General features: G+C 44.4%; 1 protein-coding gene across 1 annotated transcript; it reads right to left on the bottom strand.

Annotated features, from left to right (window-relative positions):
- Positions 1-10,034: 10,034 nt before the first annotated feature.
- On the bottom strand, positions 10,035-17,604 carry LOC139160250 (zinc finger protein 345-like). The gene is made up of 4 exons (XM_070737934.1): positions 17,524-17,604; positions 16,249-16,363; positions 14,233-14,340; positions 10,035-11,560 (listed from the first exon to the last, which is right to left on the bottom strand). Exons 2-4 carry the CDS (start codon positions 16,337-16,339, stop codon positions 10,035-10,037), a joined length of 1,725 nt encoding a protein of 574 aa, XP_070594035.1. The 5' UTR covers positions 16,340-16,363; positions 17,524-17,604.
- Positions 17,605-17,836: the final 232 nt, after the last annotated feature.

The following is a 17,836-nucleotide window of genomic DNA, read 5'->3' as shown; positions in this document are numbered from 1 at the left end:
CTCCGGGAGGCGTTTTTGGCTTCCAGAGAGCCTCCGGAGAGATGGGGGGGGTTTGCCCTCCCCCAACTCCAGGGAAGCCTTTGGAATTATGGGTGTGGGCACTCACACATGCATGATAGCATGCACACATGCTCTTTCAGCACCCGAGGGGGGAAAAAGTTCACCATCACTGCCCTAAGGCGATGGTTCTAACTTCTAGCACCTTTGGAAATTCATTCATCCTAGAATACAGTGGACATCCATTTAGATCCTAGGCAAGGCAGTCAAAATAAACGATGCAACTTTCCTGGATCCTTTGCAACCATAAATTGTCATCGGATGTTGCTATTCCCCACTTCACAGTGGCTGGAAAGGAAAGAATTTGCTCTTCTTGACTCCCCAACCGAATTAATTGTTGGTTAATTTGTAGAGTAGCTGATTGAAAAGAATATTTCTCTTTGCTAGGCAACCTCGACGCCTCCTCCTACAATTATCTTAATATTAAAATAGTGCCAGGAATAGATGGGGAATAAAATATAGGAATGGATCTTTCAAATCAAAAGGGGATTGTGTGATACACCCGGCAATATGAAAAGGATCACAACACTAAAATAGACTTTGTTCAAACCAATCAAGTACCGTATACAGAAATTATCTTTCTTTGGAGATGCATCTAAAATTAGATACAAGTTGTTATTGCATTCAAATTCGCTTTATACCCCTTAAAATGAAGAGATGGTCAGTTTGAACAGGATCTTGGGTTTTTTAAACTAATCTTTTTTTAAAAAAAATTATTTATTTAGATTTCTAGGCCACCCTTCTCCAGTGTACTCGGCCCGATCTACCCTAAAGCAGCATCCTGAAAGTGATTTGAAGTACAAATTCTATTGGTGTGCATGATCCATCGAATATGGAAAATATTAGCTTTGAGAAGGATGTTGGCGGGACCCAGGAGAAGAGCCTTCTCTGTGGCAGCCCCGACACTCTGGAACCAGCTCCCCCCGGAGATTAGAACTGCCCCCACCCTCCTTGCCTTTCGTAAAGTTCTTAAGATCCATCTCTGCCATCAGGCATGGGGGAATTGACACATCTCCCCCGGGCCTACACAGTTTATACATGGAATGTTTGTGTGTGTGTTTGCTTTTAATAATGGGATTTTTAGTGTTTTTTAAATTATTAGATTTGTTTTTTACATTGTTCTTGTTATTGTTGTGAGCCGCCCTGAGTCTGCGGAGAGGGGCGGCATACAAATCTAATAAATAATAATAAATAATAATAATGTTCTTTTAACTATGATTTGCTGTGACTGGCCAGCATCTATGCCCCAGGTGTTTTCCGGTGACTGATCTCTGGTCATTAAACCCCTATGAAAGGACTGGGAGCAACCAATCACCTTAAACTTTCTCTGACTGATTCCATTTAGATTTCCTCATTTGGGCAGCAAAACATCACCTGACCTATGGTGCAACAAATTCAAACAAGCAACTATCTCTGGCAAAGACAGCATAAGAAAATAGCTTTTGCCTATAGAGCAGGGATGCCGAACTTTTTTTGGTTCATGTGCCAAAAGGGTGTGTATTTGCGCACTATCACACACGTACACTCCCACACCCATTTCCTCTCCCCGTCCAGGCACACTTCTTGCACTGCCTCCTGCACATGTGCACAATCTTGCCCCCACCGCCCCCACGCATGCACACAGGGCTTCATGGATGGTGGAAAAAAATGGCCAAACAGGTAAACCAGAAGTTTGAAAAAACGGACTTCCGGTTTGCCCGTTGTGCTGTTATTTCATCCTCTGGACCCTTCAAGGAAGCTTCCTGAAGCCCCAGAGTGTGAAAAACAGCACAATGGGCAAACTGGAAGTGTGTTTTTCTGAATTTTATGACAAAGCCTTGCCATAAAGCAATGGCTGCACTTATCCACGGCATTTTTTTAACCACCCTAATACTCTCTCAACAACATTCACAAAAAGTAGATTGTAAAATTGGGATGGTCAGGTGACCAGCTGCTATTAATACTGTTCTGACATGATCATAATGAGTTGGGTTCCATTATGGTCGTAATTCCAGGGCTTCTTGTATGGTCTATTCTTAGTTTATGTTGTTGTTTGTCTAACCCAGGGGTCGGCAAAGTTGGCTCTTCTGTGACATGTGGACTTCAACTCCCAGAATTCCTGAGCTAGCATGGTTGGCTCAGGAATTCTGGGAGTTGAAGTCCACAAGTCATAGAAGAGCCAACTTTGCCTACATCCTGGTCTAGTAACAATAGGCAGTGCCCTCTTTCTTTTGGCTCTTTTCATGTTCTGCTAAATTGAGAGATTAAAAACTCCCTACATCCATATGTTTATTTAGTTCAGTTAGCAACACAAGGCAAAAAGGTTGCCATTGCCTTTTCCCAATATTTTTTCCCTATTTCTCAGTATAGTATCTGGTCCTGTATTTTCCCTCATCCAAGTCTAGGAAGGTCTGACTCGCATTAACCTTTTGAGAAATTTAAAGAGCTTGATGCTGCCCCCTGCTTAGGACAGGGGTAGGCAAAGTTGGCTCTTCTGTGATTTGTGGACTTCAACTCCCAGAATACCTGAGCCAGCATGACTGATTCAGGAATTCTGGGAGTTGAAGTCCACAAGTCATAGAAGAGCCAACTTTGCCTACCCCTGGTCTAAGTGGTGGTGAACCTATGGCACGTGCGCCAGAGGTAGCACACAGAGCCATATCGGAGGGCACATGACGCATTGCCCTAGATCAGCTCTAGCACGCATGCATGAGCTGGCCAGCTGATCTTCGGCCTAGGGGCAGGCTGTTTCACCCTCTAGAGCAGTGATTCTCAACCTGGGGGTCGGGGCCCCTTTGGGGGTCGAACGACCGTTTCACAGGGGTCGCCTAAGACCATGGGAAAAGACAAAATTTTCATGGTGTTAGGAACTAAAGCTTCTATTCTGGCACCTTGGAATATATGTTTACAATCTGACCAATCAGGTGTTTACAGTGGGGGTGTCCCTCTGACCTCCCTTCCAATCAGCTTAAAGATCTGTGGGGAGAATTGGGGCTAGACTTGTGGTTGGGGGTCACCACAACTTGAAGAACAGTATTAAGGTGTCACGGCATTAGAAAGGTTGAGAACCTCTGCTCTAGAGGCTTCAGAGAAGCCCCGGTGTGAAAAACCACCCAACAGGCAAACCGGAAGTTCAAAAAACCGGACTTCTGGTTTGCCCATTGTGCTCTTTTTCATACTCCGGGTCTTCAAGAAGCTTCCCTGAACCCTCCCGAGTGCAAAAACAGCACAACAGGCAAACCGGAAGTCTGTTTTTTCTGAACTTCCGGTTTGTCCCTTTCCCCATTTTTTTCACTGTCCCAGGCCTGTACACATGCGCGGGGGCAGGGGGGATTTGTGCGCGTGCCCAGGGGCAGCACAGGGGGGCATATGCGTGGGTGGGCTCATGCACGCATGCTAGTGCATGCACAGAAACACACTTTTGGCACATGAACAAAAAGAAGCTCAGTATTACTGATCTAGGTTATAGTAATATTTAGGCTTTGAATGCAACAGCCATTAGCAGCAGCTGCATTTTAATGTACAGGTGGTCCTCAACTTACAGCAGCTCATTTAGCGACCATTCAAAGTTACAACGGCACTGGAAAAAGTGACATGGCTATTTTTCACTCTTATGACCATTGCAGCATCTCCATGGTCACGCGGTCAAAATTCAGAGGCTCATATTTATGAGAGTTACAGCGTCCCAGAGTCATTTGATCAGCTTTTGTGACCTTCTGAGCAAAGTCAATGGGGAATCCCGATTCACTTAATAACTGTGTTACTAACTTAACAAACACAGTGATTCACTTAACAATTGCGGCAAGAAAAGTCATTCAATGGGGCAAACTCACTTAAGAAATGTTTCACTTAGCAACCTAAATGTTGGGCTCAAATGTGGTCATAACTTGAGGACTACCTGTATATAAAACTTGGTAAGGTTTTAACTACCATATTTTTCAGAGTATAAGATGCACCAGAGTATAAGACCTCAGTTTTTGGAGAAGAAAAGGGCGAGGGGCAGAATTCTACCTTCCAGGTATTCATCTGGCTAGCATCCTTAGTCTGGTCAGTTTGAGCGCATTAGTTCGCTGGTTTTGAGTGTGTGCACACGCTTTTTATAGCATATCATTTATAGCCTTTAGACTTATATATAGCTTTCTAGTGCTTTTACAGCCCTCTCTAAGCAGTTTAGAGTGTCAGTCTATTGCCCCCAGCAATCTGGGCCCTCATTTTATCCACCTGGGAAGGATGGAAGGCTGAGTCAACCTTGAGCCGGTGGTGAGATTTGAACTGCTGAACTACAGGTAGCAGTTAGCTGAAGTAGCCTGTAGTGCTGCTCTCTAACTACTGCACAACCACGGTTCCCCTTGGGGATAAAAAACAGCTTCTAAAGCCCAGCTGATTGTTGGAGGGAGCAGAAATGAGAAAAGTAGGCCATACAGGCTGAAAAACAGCTTCTAAAGCCCATCTGATTGTTGAAGGGAACGGCAGTGAGAAAAGCAGGCAAGATCAATTCATGCACTAGCATGTCATTAGGTCTGGAAAAAAGCTTTGAAAAAGCTACATTAGAAGACGCACCCAAATTTTCAGTCTATTTTTTGGTGGGGAGGGAAGTACGTCTTATCTTTGGGACCGCCTTCTACCACATAGCTCCCAGCGACCGATAAGGCCCCACAAGGTTGGTTTTCTCTAGGTTCCATCAGCTAAAAAGTATCGGCTGATGGGGCTGTGGAGCAGAGCCTTCTCGGTGGTGGCTCCAGCACTCTGGAACCAGCTACCTTCCGAGATCCGTGCGACCCCCACCCTATTGGCCTTCCAGAAAGCTGTAAAAACCTGGCTTTTCCGGCAGGCCTGGAGCCATTGATCAGCTGACGCATCATCAAGATCCGACATGGGTAGAGTTTCTGCTGGGATGTTTGTCTGAAATCGTTCCCTGTTAGAGGATGAGGAAGGGCGGACCTGGGAAAATTTGGGAGCATCAATCTCACACTTTTGTCAATCCTCACAAATGGATTGGTCGCATCCGGTGTGACGCCAGTACAGTAGTACCCCTAGATACGAGCATAATTCGTTCCAGAAGGGAGCTTGTATGTTGAACTCGTATCTGGAACAAATAACTTTAGACGTTGTTTTTCCCCTCCGAGATAACCAAAAGCAAGGATTCTTGCGCCACCTAGTGGACGCTCGGCTCGTATCCCGAATTTGAGCTCGGGACTGGAACAGTAATGTCTCTCCCCTCATGGCTCGTATCTTGAAATACTCGCATGTGGAGCAGCTCGTATCTAGAGGTACTACTGTATTGTATTTTTGAAAGCTACAAGGGAGAGCTGAGGTCCAGCATTACAGAGGTTGTTCTTTGGAGACAAGATGAGCTACTACCCCTCTTTGGTTCCGGTGTGCCAGTGACCAGCTTGGAGACCTGAGAAGATTGGCTGCAAGCTATTAGCGCGTTAGCCTTGTTATTTAGTATGCTATGCACTAAATCACCCTGAGCTTCTTTTCATTTGCAGAGGATTTTTTGCAGAAAAACCCACCCAATAGAAGGGAATACTGTATCTGTAATTCAGAGTTAAACTGTGGAGTCCTGGTGCTCTCTTTGCTTGGTTGTTGGCTTGCAGAGGTTTCTAGCTGGCAGAGGTGGGTTTCAGCAGGTTCTGACCAGTTCTGGAGAACCAGTAGTGGAAATTTTAGTAGTTCAGAGAACCGGAAGTGGAAATTTTAGTAGTTCAAAGAACCGGAAGTGGAAATTTTGAGTAGTTCAAAGAACCGGAAGTGGAAATATTGAGTTGTTCGGAGAACCGGAAGCAGAAATTTTGAGTAGTTCAGAGCATAGTTCCCTCTAAGCTGAGCAGGTGAGCAATCGCTCACTTAAAAATCATCATCAACTCAGAGTTTTCCAAACCTGCCCAGAAGCCGAGAGGGAAATTTTATTATTATTTCTGTGTCGCCCAGTCCCGAAGGGACTGCCGCTCAGACACTATACTTTTCCGCCCACCCCAAAAAAAATTTAGAGAGAACACTGGTTCAGAGAACCGGAAGTGGAAATTTTGACTAGTTCAGGGAATTGGAAGTGGAAATATTGAGTTGTTCGGAGAACTGGAAGCAGAAATTTTGAGTGGCTCAGAGAACCGGAAGTGGAAATTTTGAGTAGTTCAGAGAACCGGAAGCGGAAATTTTGAGTAGTTCAGAGAACCGGAAGCGGAAATTTTGAGTAGTTCAGAGAACCGGAAGTGGAAATTTTGAGTAGTTTGGAGAACCAGTAACTACTACCTGTAACTGGTCCTGCCCCTATCTGTTCTCTGCCACCCAAGACCCATCTGATTGGGTGGACATGGAGATTTTGTAATATCCTTCCCTTGCCATCTCCATCAAACCACGCCTTTTAAGTCACGACATGCCCACAGAACCGGTAGTAAAAGTTTTTGAATCCCACCACTGCTACTTGGGTAATAAAATGTCTGCAAGCCAACATCCCAGCTCAAAGACCACCAAGGGCTCTTCAGGAAGATCCCTGCCAATGAGGGTGGCAAAGGCCTTTCTTGGAAGGAGACAACATATTATAGTCTAGCCTTGACAAAATACTCAATCCGATGGCTTAAGTCAGCCTCGTCCAATCTAATGCCCTCCAAATATGGCTAAATAGCCACGGTGACTAGGAATTGCAAGAGCTGTAGTCTTAACAGCTTTATAGGCACGAGACAGGCTCCTGTTACTGTGGTGGAATTTCAAACTAGAGTAGATCAGGGAGTAAAAAAAGCTGGTTGCTCTGTGGGAGGAGGTACAGATTTAACAGGGTTGGGAGGGGCCTTGTAGGTTATCTAGTCCAACCCTCCAGCCAAGCAGGAGACCCCACACCAGTGGTTCTCAACCTTTCTAATGTCTTGACCCCTTAATACAGTTTCCCATGTTGTGGTGACTCCCAACCATAAGTCTAGCGCCAATTCTCCCAACAGAGCTTTACGTTGATTGGCAGGAAGGTCAGAGGGACACTCCCACTGTAAATGCCTGATTGGTCGGATTGTAAAAATATGTTCCAAGACGTTGGAATAGAAGTTTTAGTTCCTAACACCATGGGAAATTTGTTTTTTCCTATGATCTAAGGCAGTGTTTCCCAACCGTGGCAACTTGAAGATATCTGGACTTCAACTCCCAGAATTCCCCAGCCAGCATTCACTGGCTGGGGAATTCTGGGAGTTGAAGTCCAAATATCTTCAAGTTGCCAAGGTTAGGAAACACTGATCTAAGGCAACCCCTGTGAAACGGTCGTTCGATCCCCCAAAGGGGTTCCGACCCCCAGGTTGAGAACCACTGTCTTACGCCATATCTGACAGATGGCAGTCCCGTCTCTTCTTGAAAGCTTCCAGTGATGAAGCTCCCACAACTTCTGAAGGCAAAGCTGCTCCATTGATTGATTGCAACAAAGGTGACAAAGGCAGAATCCCGAAACCTTTGTCTGGCTGTTCCCAAGAGAGTACAGTTAGTCTGGCGAAATACAGTGATACCTCATCTTACAAACCCCTCGTCATACAAACTTTTCGAGATACAAACCCGGGGTTTAAGATTTTTTTCCCTCTTCTTCCAAACTATTTTCACCTTACAAACCCACCACAGCCACTGGGATGCCCCGCCTCCGGACTTCTGTTGCCAGTGAAGCGCCCATTTTTGCACTGCTGGGATTCCCCTGAGGCTCCTCTCCATGGGAAACCCCACCTCTGGACTTCCGTGTTTTTGTGATGCTGTAGGGTAATCCCAGCAGCGCAAAAACGGGTGCTTCGCTGGCAGCAGAAGTCCGGAGGTGGGGTTTCCCAGAGAGGGGAGCTTCAGCAAAATCGCAGCATCACAAAAACACGGAAGTCTTGAGGTGGGGTTTCCCATGGAGGGGAGCCTCAGGGAAATCCCAGCAGCGCAAAAACGGACGCTTCGGCTGGCAAAAGGGGTGAGTTTTCGGCTTGCACGCATTAATCGCTTTTCCATTGATTCCTATGGGAAACATTGTTTCATCTGACAAACTTTTCACCTTACAAACCTCATCCCGGAACCAATTAAGTTCGTAAGATGAGGTATCACTGTACTTGTAAACAGGTGAATAAAGGCAACAAAGAAACTTCTCTGATCTGCCCATGTGACATTCTGGTTCTTTGCACACCCAATATTAATCTCTCCATACTCTCTGCATTCTCTGAGGTCAGGTCCTGCAGCTGAGGAATTCTGGGAGTTGAAGTCCACAAGTGTTAAAGTTGCCAAGATTGGAGAGCCCTGCTATAAGGAACAGCCAGATAAAGACTTCAGGAACTACTCTGAACAGCCAAGCATTTTACTTCCCTTCTATTCTAGCCACATATTCCATCACAGTGGAATCTCCCACTTGAATGTTATAGGTATTAATCACTTATTTTATCCATATTTGCTCCCATCTTTGCCTAAACCAGTGGTTCTCAACCTTTCTAATGCCGTGACCCCTTAATACAGTTCCTCATGTTGTGGTGACACCCAACCATAAGTCTAGCACCATTTCTCTCAACAGAGCTTTAAGCCAATTGGAAAGAAGGTCAGAGGGACACCCCCACTGTAAACGCCTGATTGGTCAGATTGTAAAAATACGTTCCGAGGCGCCAGAATAGAAGCTTTAGTCCCTAACTCTATGGGAAATTTGTCTTTCCCCATAGTCTTAGGCAGTGAAATGGTGATTTGGCCCCCAAAGGGGTCCTGACCCCCAGGTTGAGAACCACTGCCCTAAAAATAGTGGATAAATCCAAAGACCCATATTAGGCAAATTAATTGTCAATACTGATGAATTGATCTCCCGCAATGCTGTGCGGGATTTCCCCGTCGTTTCATTCAGACCCCAACATCTGCCCAGGAGGAGTTAATGACCTTGGTTTTTTTTCTTGACCACAGGAGAGATGCCTTCACCTGCTGCAGGTGTGCGCTGAAAAGTGTTTGCAAGGATCCATGACTCTGGGTAGCAAAGTGACCTTGCCAAAGAATGCAAGGACCCCAGATACAGCTCTCTCCATAGAGGGCCCACCCGTCTCTCAGAGGGTTACAGCTGTTGTTTGGACACAAAGGTGAGCAAATGCAGAGCAAGGGAAGTGGCCATTGGTTCCTGCTGGCAGGACGCGTGGTTTTGTTTTTAATGTTTAAAAACCCTGAAAACTGTTTCCACCTTGTTTTCCACTTAATTCTGCCTAGGCTCTAGACCAGTGGTTCTCAACCTTTCTAATGTCGCGTCCCCTTAATACAGTTCCTCATGTTGTGGTCACCCCCAACCATAGGTCCAGCCCCAATTCTCCCAACAGAGCTTTAAGCTGATTGGCAGGAAGGTCAGAGGGACACCCCCACTGTAAACGCCTGATTGGTCAGATTGTAAAAATAGGTTCCAAGGCGCCAGAATAGTTAGAAACAAAGAAGATTGACGACAGAAAAAGACCTCATGGGCCATCTAGTCTGCCCTTATACTATTTACCGTATTTTATCTTAAGATGGATATATGTTTATCCCAGGCATGTTTAAATTCAGTTACTGTGGATTTACCAACCACGACTGCTGGAGGTTTGTTCCAAGCATCTACTACTCTTTCAGTAAAATAATATTTTCTCATGTTGCTTTTGATCTTTCCCCCAACTAACTTCAGATTGTGTCCCCTTGTTCTTGTGTTCACTTTCCTATTAAAAACACTTCCCTCCTGAACCTTATTTAACCCTTTAACATGTTTAAATGTTTCGATCATGTCCCCCCTTTCCCTTCTGTTCCTAACACCATGGGAGATTTGTCTTTTTTCATGGTCTTAGGTGACGCCTGTGAAACAGTCCCAAAGAGGTCCCGACCCCCCAGGTTGAAAACCACTGTCCTAGAAGATCTAATAATTCTTCCTTAATGACTCAGAGACAAATGTAAAACATCAAGCCCATCTGAACAGGATCATTTACACTGGACTTTTGATTGGGGTAAGTCTAGCCTGGAGAACTACCTTGGTGCTAGCCAGTCACAGACACCTCTCTAGCCCCCTCCCCTCCTTAGCACGGTTCAACCCCTTCGTATCGCATGGAAGCCAATCCCAGGACTGTCTCCTCTGTCTGGCGGGCATGACTTCGGAGGTGCCGGTAAAGACGCGAGGTCCCGCAGAAACGCCTCTTGCACTGGGGGCAGGGGTACAGCCTCTCCTCCCCATGCACGCCCTGGTGTTTGAGCAAACCGGAGGCATCAGCATGCGGCTCGCCACAATTCCCACACGCGTGGGCAGAGGGCAGAGTACCGTCGTGGTTGTGGTGGTGGGCATGTTGGTGGCGCTGGAAGTGCAAGGTGCTGTTGAAGCTTTTGCCGCAGTCGGGGCAGATGTGCGGCCGCCCTCCGTCATGGGTGCGCTGGTGTCGATACAGGTGGGAGGTGCGGCCGAAGCACTTGCCACAGTCCCCGCAGGAGTAGGGCCTCTCGCCTGTGTGGATGCGTCGGTGCCGCTCCCAGTGGGAGCTCCATGTAAAACTGAGCCCACACTCCCCGCAGTGGTATGGCTTATCGGTGGAGAGGTGGAGCCGCCGGTGCTGAGCCAGCTGAGCGCGAGCGCTGAAGCTTTGCCCGCACTCCCCACAACCGAAGGGCTTGTCGGCCGTGCCGTGGAGTCGGCGGTGGCGGGCCAGCTGGGACCGTCCCCCAAAGCTCTGCCCGCAGTCCGAGCACTGGTGGCTCTGGTCCCCCCCGACCAAGTGCAGACGCTGGTGCTTCACCAAGGCCAAGCCGTCGGCGAAGGCTTTCCCACAAAGGGTGCACTTGTAGGGCTTGCGGCCGCGATGGGTCTGCTGGTGCTGGTCGAAGTGCAGCGTGGTGCTGAAGCTGCGCCCGCAGTAAGTACAGATGTAGGCGCGGGTGACGTTGGCGGCCGTGTTGGTGCCGTGAGTGCGCTGGTGGCGGTAGAGGTGGGAACTGCGGCTGAAGCGCTTGCCGCACTCGTTGCAAGGATAGGGCTTCTCCCCAGTGTGGATGCGCAAGTGCCGGGCGAAGTGCGAACTCCAGGAAAAGCTCTTGCCGCAATCGGCGCACTGGAAGGGCAGCCGGCCGGTATGGAGCCGCTGGTGGGTCACCAGCTCTGTGTTGCGGCGGAAACATTGGCTGCACTCGGCACACTGGTACGGCAAGCCCCGGCTGGGCAGGAGGGCCGGGGAGGGAGTTCTCGGGGCGGTGTTGGCACTGGTGTGGGCCCGCTGGTGCCGATATAAGTTGGAGCTGACGTTGAAGCTTTTGCCGCAGTCTTCACAACGGAAGGGGCGCTCGCCCGTGTGTGTCCGCCGGTGCTTGCTGTAGTGCGAGCTGCAGCTGAAGATCTTCCCGCAGTCCTCACACTCATAGCCCTTCTGCAGAACCAGGATGGGAGCCCCCTCCCCTGCCAGGACCTTGCCGCTGCTGGGAGGCTGCACCACCCTCCAGCGCAGGCTCTTGCAATTCCCGGTAACTACCCTGGCGTCCAGCTTGAGCAGCTCTGGCGGGTGTTGCTGAGGGACTTCCTCCTCTTCGCTCTCTTCCTCTTCCTCGCTGCCCATCCCCTCACCTGGCGGGAAGAAAACACAAAGGGACATCACCTTTCCAATAGTCCCCTACAGCCTGCATAGACCGTCCTCGAGGTACGACTGTCACTGTGCCCTGCAATCTCAGACATAACTCAAAATGGGCATCATTATTATTATTATTATTATTATTATTATTATTATTATTATTATTAATTGGATTTGTGTGCCGCCCCTGTCCGCAGACTCGGACTCATTAAAAGTGAGTCGCCATATGACCAGACAGTCAGTGATCCAAATAACATCAGAGAAATTAATCAAAGTCCAAACTTTGTCCTTCTTCCAAGTTCCAATGCATTAACAGAGCCATGTTGGTCACGAAACTGTAGTCATCCCCGTCAGTACCCTGTATTGGGTTACAATTAGGGGTGGGCAGCAGGCAGGACAGGGTGGAACGCAGTTCCACTGGCAGAAATGAAGCTGTGTGCCAAGCTATCCCCCCCTCCCATCCTCTTCCTCCTTCTCGGAAAGCGGCAGAGAGACCAGCACTGGCAGGAGTTGCGGGGGACCCATTTCCTCCCCCCTCTTTTCTCAACAGCTGATCGGCACCCGTTTGCCTAGCTACCCAGCCTGAGGTGGGGAGGGCGACCCAGGAAGGAGAGCGCGGGAAACACAAAGCAAATTGTCACCCCAGAGAGAGACACTGGTGAAGTTGTAAGTTAAGGACTTAACAGTTGACTTGAACGATGATGATCATTCATGATTTATGAATGGTTTGTCTGGATTGTATGGTCATTTTATATGGGTTTTTTTTAAAAAAAAAAATTTTAAATTGGATTTGTAGATGTATTGTTTGTTGTGAGCCGCTCCAAGTCCTCAGAGAGGGGTGGCATACAACTCTAATAAATTATTATTATTATTATTATTATTATTATTATTATTATTAATTTATTATTATTATAACTACATGACCATTTTGCAGCAACATATTTGCGTGAGAGAGCTCTTCTACGTGCATTGTGTTGCAAAGCTTTGAAAAATATTTTGCATCTCTTCCTCCTCGCACACACATTCACCATCCCTCTTTTTCTTTTTTTGTGTCCCCCAATTTGATCATTCTATTTATCTATCTATCTATCTATCTATCTATCTATCTATCTATCTATCTATCTATTATCTATCTATTTATCTATCTATCTATTTATCTATTATCTATCTATTTATCTGTCTGTCTGTCTGTCTGTCTGTCTGTTTATCTATCTATCTATCTATCTATCTATCTATCTATCTATATCTATCTATCTATCTATCTATCTATATATATATATATATATATATAATCTCTATCTATCTATCTATCTATCTATCTATCATCTATCTATCTATTTATTTATCTATCTATCTATCTATCTATTTATTTATCTATCTATTTATCTATTTATTTAGCTATTTAGCTATCTATCTATCATCTATCTATCTATCTATCATCTATCTATTTATTTATCTATTTATCTATCTATCTTTCTATCTATCTATCTATCTATCTATTTATCTATTTATTTATCTATTTATCTATCTATCATCTATCTATCTATCTATTTAGCTATTTATCTATCTATCTATCTATCTATCATCTATCTATTTATCTATCTATCTATCTATCATCTATCTATCTATTTATTTATCTATTTATCTATCTATCTTTTGATCTATCTATTTATCTATTTATTTATTTATCTATTTATCTATTTATTTATTTATTATCTATTATCTATCTATTTATCTATCTATCTATCTATCATCTATCTATCTATCTATTTATCTATTTATCTATTTATTTATTTATTTATTTATTTATCTATTCGTTTATCTATCTATCTATCATCTATCTATCTATCTATCTATCTATTTATCTATTTATTTATCTATATATCATCTATCTATCTATTTATTTATTTATCTATTTATCTCTTTATTTATTTATTTATCTATCTATCTATCATCTATCTATCTATCTATCTATCTATTTATCTATCTATCTATCTATCTATTTATCTATCTATTTATCTATCTATCTATTTATCTATCTACCTACCTACCTACCTACCTATCTATCTATCTAACTGCCGCCCCTCTCCATAGACTCGGGGCGGTTTACAATGGAGCAATATTTCCCAACCCTCTTTCTAGCCTTTTGAGAGGCCAGAGGGTGGAGAAATTCTATCCTGTGCTCTTGCTTACATCTTGTTCAAAGCCACTGATTTGACCCATGTCAGACCAGAGCCGTGATGGTGAACATATGGCACGAGTACCACAAGTGGCACGCAGAGTCCTATCGGAGGGCGCACGAAACTTTGCCATATTTCAGCTCCAGCACGCATGGGATTTTCAACCTTCCCTGAAGAACCAGAGGCAAAAAAAAAAATATCCCCCCAACAGACAAACCAGAAGTTCTGGAAAATGCACTTCCGGTTTGCTGTTGTGCTGTTTTTTGCCCTCCGGAGGGATCAGGGAAGCTTCCTGAATCCCCAGAGTGAAAAAAACAGCACAATGGGCATGCAAAGCAAAAAAAGTTGGACTAAAGTATAAATGTAGATAAGCTTCATGTTCCCACCAATCCACTCAAGTGTGAAGGACAACCTGCTGAAGAGATAAGCTGAGATCTGCTTTTCTGGGTGACCACCTCCCCCCACCAAAAACACACACCCCTCCTCACCTAAATTGGCTCTTCTTGGGTTCTCCCTATTCCCAGGATCCAGGATACTGGATTCCTCTTCCTCTTTTACCAGGAAAATCTCACCGGGTTTGGAACTTGAAGATCCTGCTTGAAGAAGAAAAAAAAGAATAATGCATGAATTAAACTTTGCTGGCTTGCTTTGATTCCATCCTTTAAATAAAAAAAAAAGTTTTCCTCTTTAGCTGCAGCTTCTGCATCAATGCAGGGACCACTTCCTTCTCAATCCAGAAAAAATGCAACACTCCTCTGACATGATGATGGGCCCAGTTTACACAGCATGCTTACCCATAAACCTACTGCCATATTTTTCGGAGTATAAGTTGTATCTTTTTCAAAAGTGGCTAAAAATTTAGGTGCATCTTATACTCTGAATGTAGCTTTTTTCGAAGCTTTTTTTCCATCCCTAACTAGCTGCTAACGATCTTCCCAGCTCTTACCTTGCAGGCTCTTTCATTGTTACTCTTTGTGAAGAATGTTTTCCAAGTCCTAAGTCTTTGCAGGGCTTTTTCATTGCTCTATTTGCTCAGAATGTTTCTTTCCAGCCCTAACCAGGTGCTAACGGTGTTCCCAGCTCTTACCTGCTTGCAAGTTCTTTCATTGTTACTCTCTCCAAATATTTTTTTTAAAGTCCTAACCAGGGGATAAAATAATGTACTGAAGCTGACCAGACTAAGGACGCTAGCCAATGAATATCTGGTAGGCAGATATTTTTTCCTTACTTTCCTCCCCCAAAACTAAGGTGCATCTCCCCCCAAACTAAGGTGCATCAAAATACGGTAATTAGGAGATGATTCAATATGTGCAATCCAAGTAATAAGTCACTTAAAGCCTTATATATTTTTGGTGCCTTCCAACATGGAATCCACAACCCATTCCCGCCAGAGATCATCTAAAAGTCTGACCCATTTCCCTTTAGCCAGGCTTAAATCCTGACCAAAAGAGTCCAAATAATTTCTGTCATCCAGGGTCGTCTTCTCCACCATCTTCCCCAAAAAAGAAAGACAAAAATTCTCAATTTACAATAGTTCATTTAAAGTTACTATAGTACTGGAAAAAGCAACTTATAGCCTTTTTTCAATACAGTGTTCCCTCGATTTTCACAGGTTTGAACTTTTCAAAAAATATTAATTAAAAAATACTTCACGCGTTTTTTTCTATACCACGGTTTTTCCCGCCCAATGACGTCATACATCATCGCCAAACTAATACTTTTTGAAAATAAATAACACAAAAATAATTATTGTTAATATATAATTATGTTTATAAATATCAGGATCACTAAGTGTCTTATTCAGTGGTGAGTACCAGTATAATAACGGTGAGTAAATGGTTATTAAGGGAATGGGAAATTGTAATTTAGGGGTTTAAAGTGGGAAGGCTTGTGATACTGTCCATAGCCAAAAATAGAGTATTTACTTCCGCATCTCTACTTTGCGGAAATTCGACTTTTGCGGGCAGTCTCGGAACACATCCCCCATGAAAATCGAGAGAACACTGTACTTTGTTATCAGCCCCGTGATCATGGGAGTCAAAATCCAGATCCTTGGCAACTGGTTCATACTTACGACCATTGCTGTGTCCCGAGCAAAATCAATTGGGAAGTCAAATTCACTTAAGATTATTATTAGAGTTGGAAGGGCCCTTGTAGGTCATCTAGTCCAACTCCCCCTCATGCAAGGGTCCCCACACCATTTTGGAGTCCAATCTCCCTTTGAAAGTCTTAAGTGTTGGATCTCTCACAACCTGCAAGCTGTTCCACTGGTTGATCACTCTCACTGTCCGAAGGTTCCTCCTTATTTCCAGGTTGAATCTCTCCTTGGTTAGTTTCCATCCATTATTCCTTGCCTTGGAAAACACTCAGACTCCCTCCTCTCTATGGTAGCACCTCAAGTATTGGAAGACTGCTATCATGTCACTCCTGGTCCAGCGCCACCATGGCTCTTTGGTTAATACATATTGATTATTCATATAGTAAGTAAATAAAATTATATTTACTCAGTGCCACTAGGGCTTCACAGGCCTCCTGGTGAGTTTCTTTGTAAGGCTTCTGCTTAGGATCTACAACCAGCCACTGATTCTCCATCATTCAGTCCCAAGTCACCTCCAGCTCCTAAAACAAGCAGAAAGTTATTCGCATAACAACAATCTCTTCTTCTGGCAATGGCTAATAAGCAGGGCGATGCAATAACTACAACAGCAAGTGCACTCAACCTGGAAGTCAGGACACACTGCCTTTTAAAACACAATGACTAACTTCATGTTTTGGTCCGGCTCATCAATTTGATGCCCAACTCACCTGGTTCTGCTGGGAGTTATTTATAGAGGTAAGATAATGCCAGATCTCTTACTTTTAATTCTGAATGTAGAAAGATAGAAACTGTAGAAACATAGAAGATTGATGGCAGAAAAAAGACCTCATGTTCCATCTAGTGGGGCCTCTCTAGGAATCTCCTGGGAGGAAACAGGGCCGGAAAAGGCGGGGAGAAGTCTCTGTGGGGCCTCTCTAGGAATCTCCTGGGAGGAAACAGGGCCTCCACCCTCCCTGTGGTTTCCCCAATTGCATGCGTTATTTGCTTTTACATTGATTCCTTTGGGAAAAATTGCTTCTTCTTACAAACTTTTCTACTTAAGAACCTGGTCACGGAACGAATTAAGTTCGTAAGTAGAGGTACCACTGTATCTTGATTTGAAGAAAGCAGTTTGCTAAGCCGTAAAAGAGCATACAAGGAAATGCCTAGTTAATGAATACCATGGCAAGAAGCCTATCAGGGGTTTTATACTGGATTGTCTTCAATAGTGTCAAACCTACTGAATCCCTTATTTTCAAAGGCCTAACCTTTGACATTTGAAAATGACAAGCAAGCAGTCACGGATAATTATGAAGGTTTGTTTTAAGGAATAAATATGCCTGAAAGAAAAAGAGTTATCAGCCCACAACTAGAATTGCTTTCTCCAGAAGCAGGTGACTGGCTTCCAAATATTCTAAATCGTGATTTGTTTGATTAATGTTTATTTATTTTTTTAAATACACACACAGCATGCTATGCCAAAACCAAACAAGTCGCGTTTGATTTAAATCATAGCATGTGAATTGGATCTGCACATTAAAACAAAAAATTCAGAGGACCCACAAAGCAATCTTGAGTATTGTGAATATGAAAAAAGGGTAAAAGTCTCTTGATTTAAGACAGGATATAGGTAGACTTTTTATCACCTCACTGTTCTGATCTTTATTAATAAGGGAAATTACCTGGCAGTATAATTACCTACCTTTATTAAAAACTGGACTAAATCCTCAACCAGTTTAGTTCCCCTTTTGCTCTTAAGTCATCCCTGGGTCCTTCCCGTCTCAGAAAGGATGGTGAAGTACAGAAAACTTCTCATTCCCATTTCATAAAGGCAAGAAGCTGCTGAGACAGAGAGAAAGAGAATTTGGGATCCAAAGCTACCCAGAGGAACTTCTGTAAATACCCAGGATCCTATCAACTTAGCCACCCAGAGTCCTTTGGTAGTTGGGGGCATATAAGTCGAAATAAAGGAAGGAAGGAAGGGAAGGGAAGGGAGGGAGGGAGGGAGGAAAGAG

Source organism: Erythrolamprus reginae, chromosome 2, assembly GCF_031021105.1.
Source record: "Erythrolamprus reginae isolate rEryReg1 chromosome 2, rEryReg1.hap1, whole genome shotgun sequence".
Taxonomy (NCBI): domain Eukaryota; kingdom Metazoa; phylum Chordata; class Lepidosauria; order Squamata; family Dipsadidae; genus Erythrolamprus; species Erythrolamprus reginae.
Note: the sequence above shows the minus strand (reverse complement) of the source record. Positions and strands in the feature narration are given on the sequence as shown.

Excerpts from the sequence above, each read along its gene's own strand:
- LOC139160250 (XM_070737934.1), bottom strand. The coding sequence starts at position 16,339 with ATGATGGAGAATCAGTGGCTGGTTGTAGATCCTAAGCAGAAGCCTTAC. Across the intron at positions 14,341-16,248 it reads TGAAGCCCTAGTGGCACTGA|CAGGATCTTCAAGTTCCAAA; the intron begins GTAAATATAATT and ends TTCTTCTTCAAG. Across the intron at positions 11,561-14,232 it reads CCCAAGAAGAGCCAATTTAG|GTGAGGGGATGGGCAGCGAG; the intron begins GTGAGGAGGGGT and ends TCTTCCCGCCAG.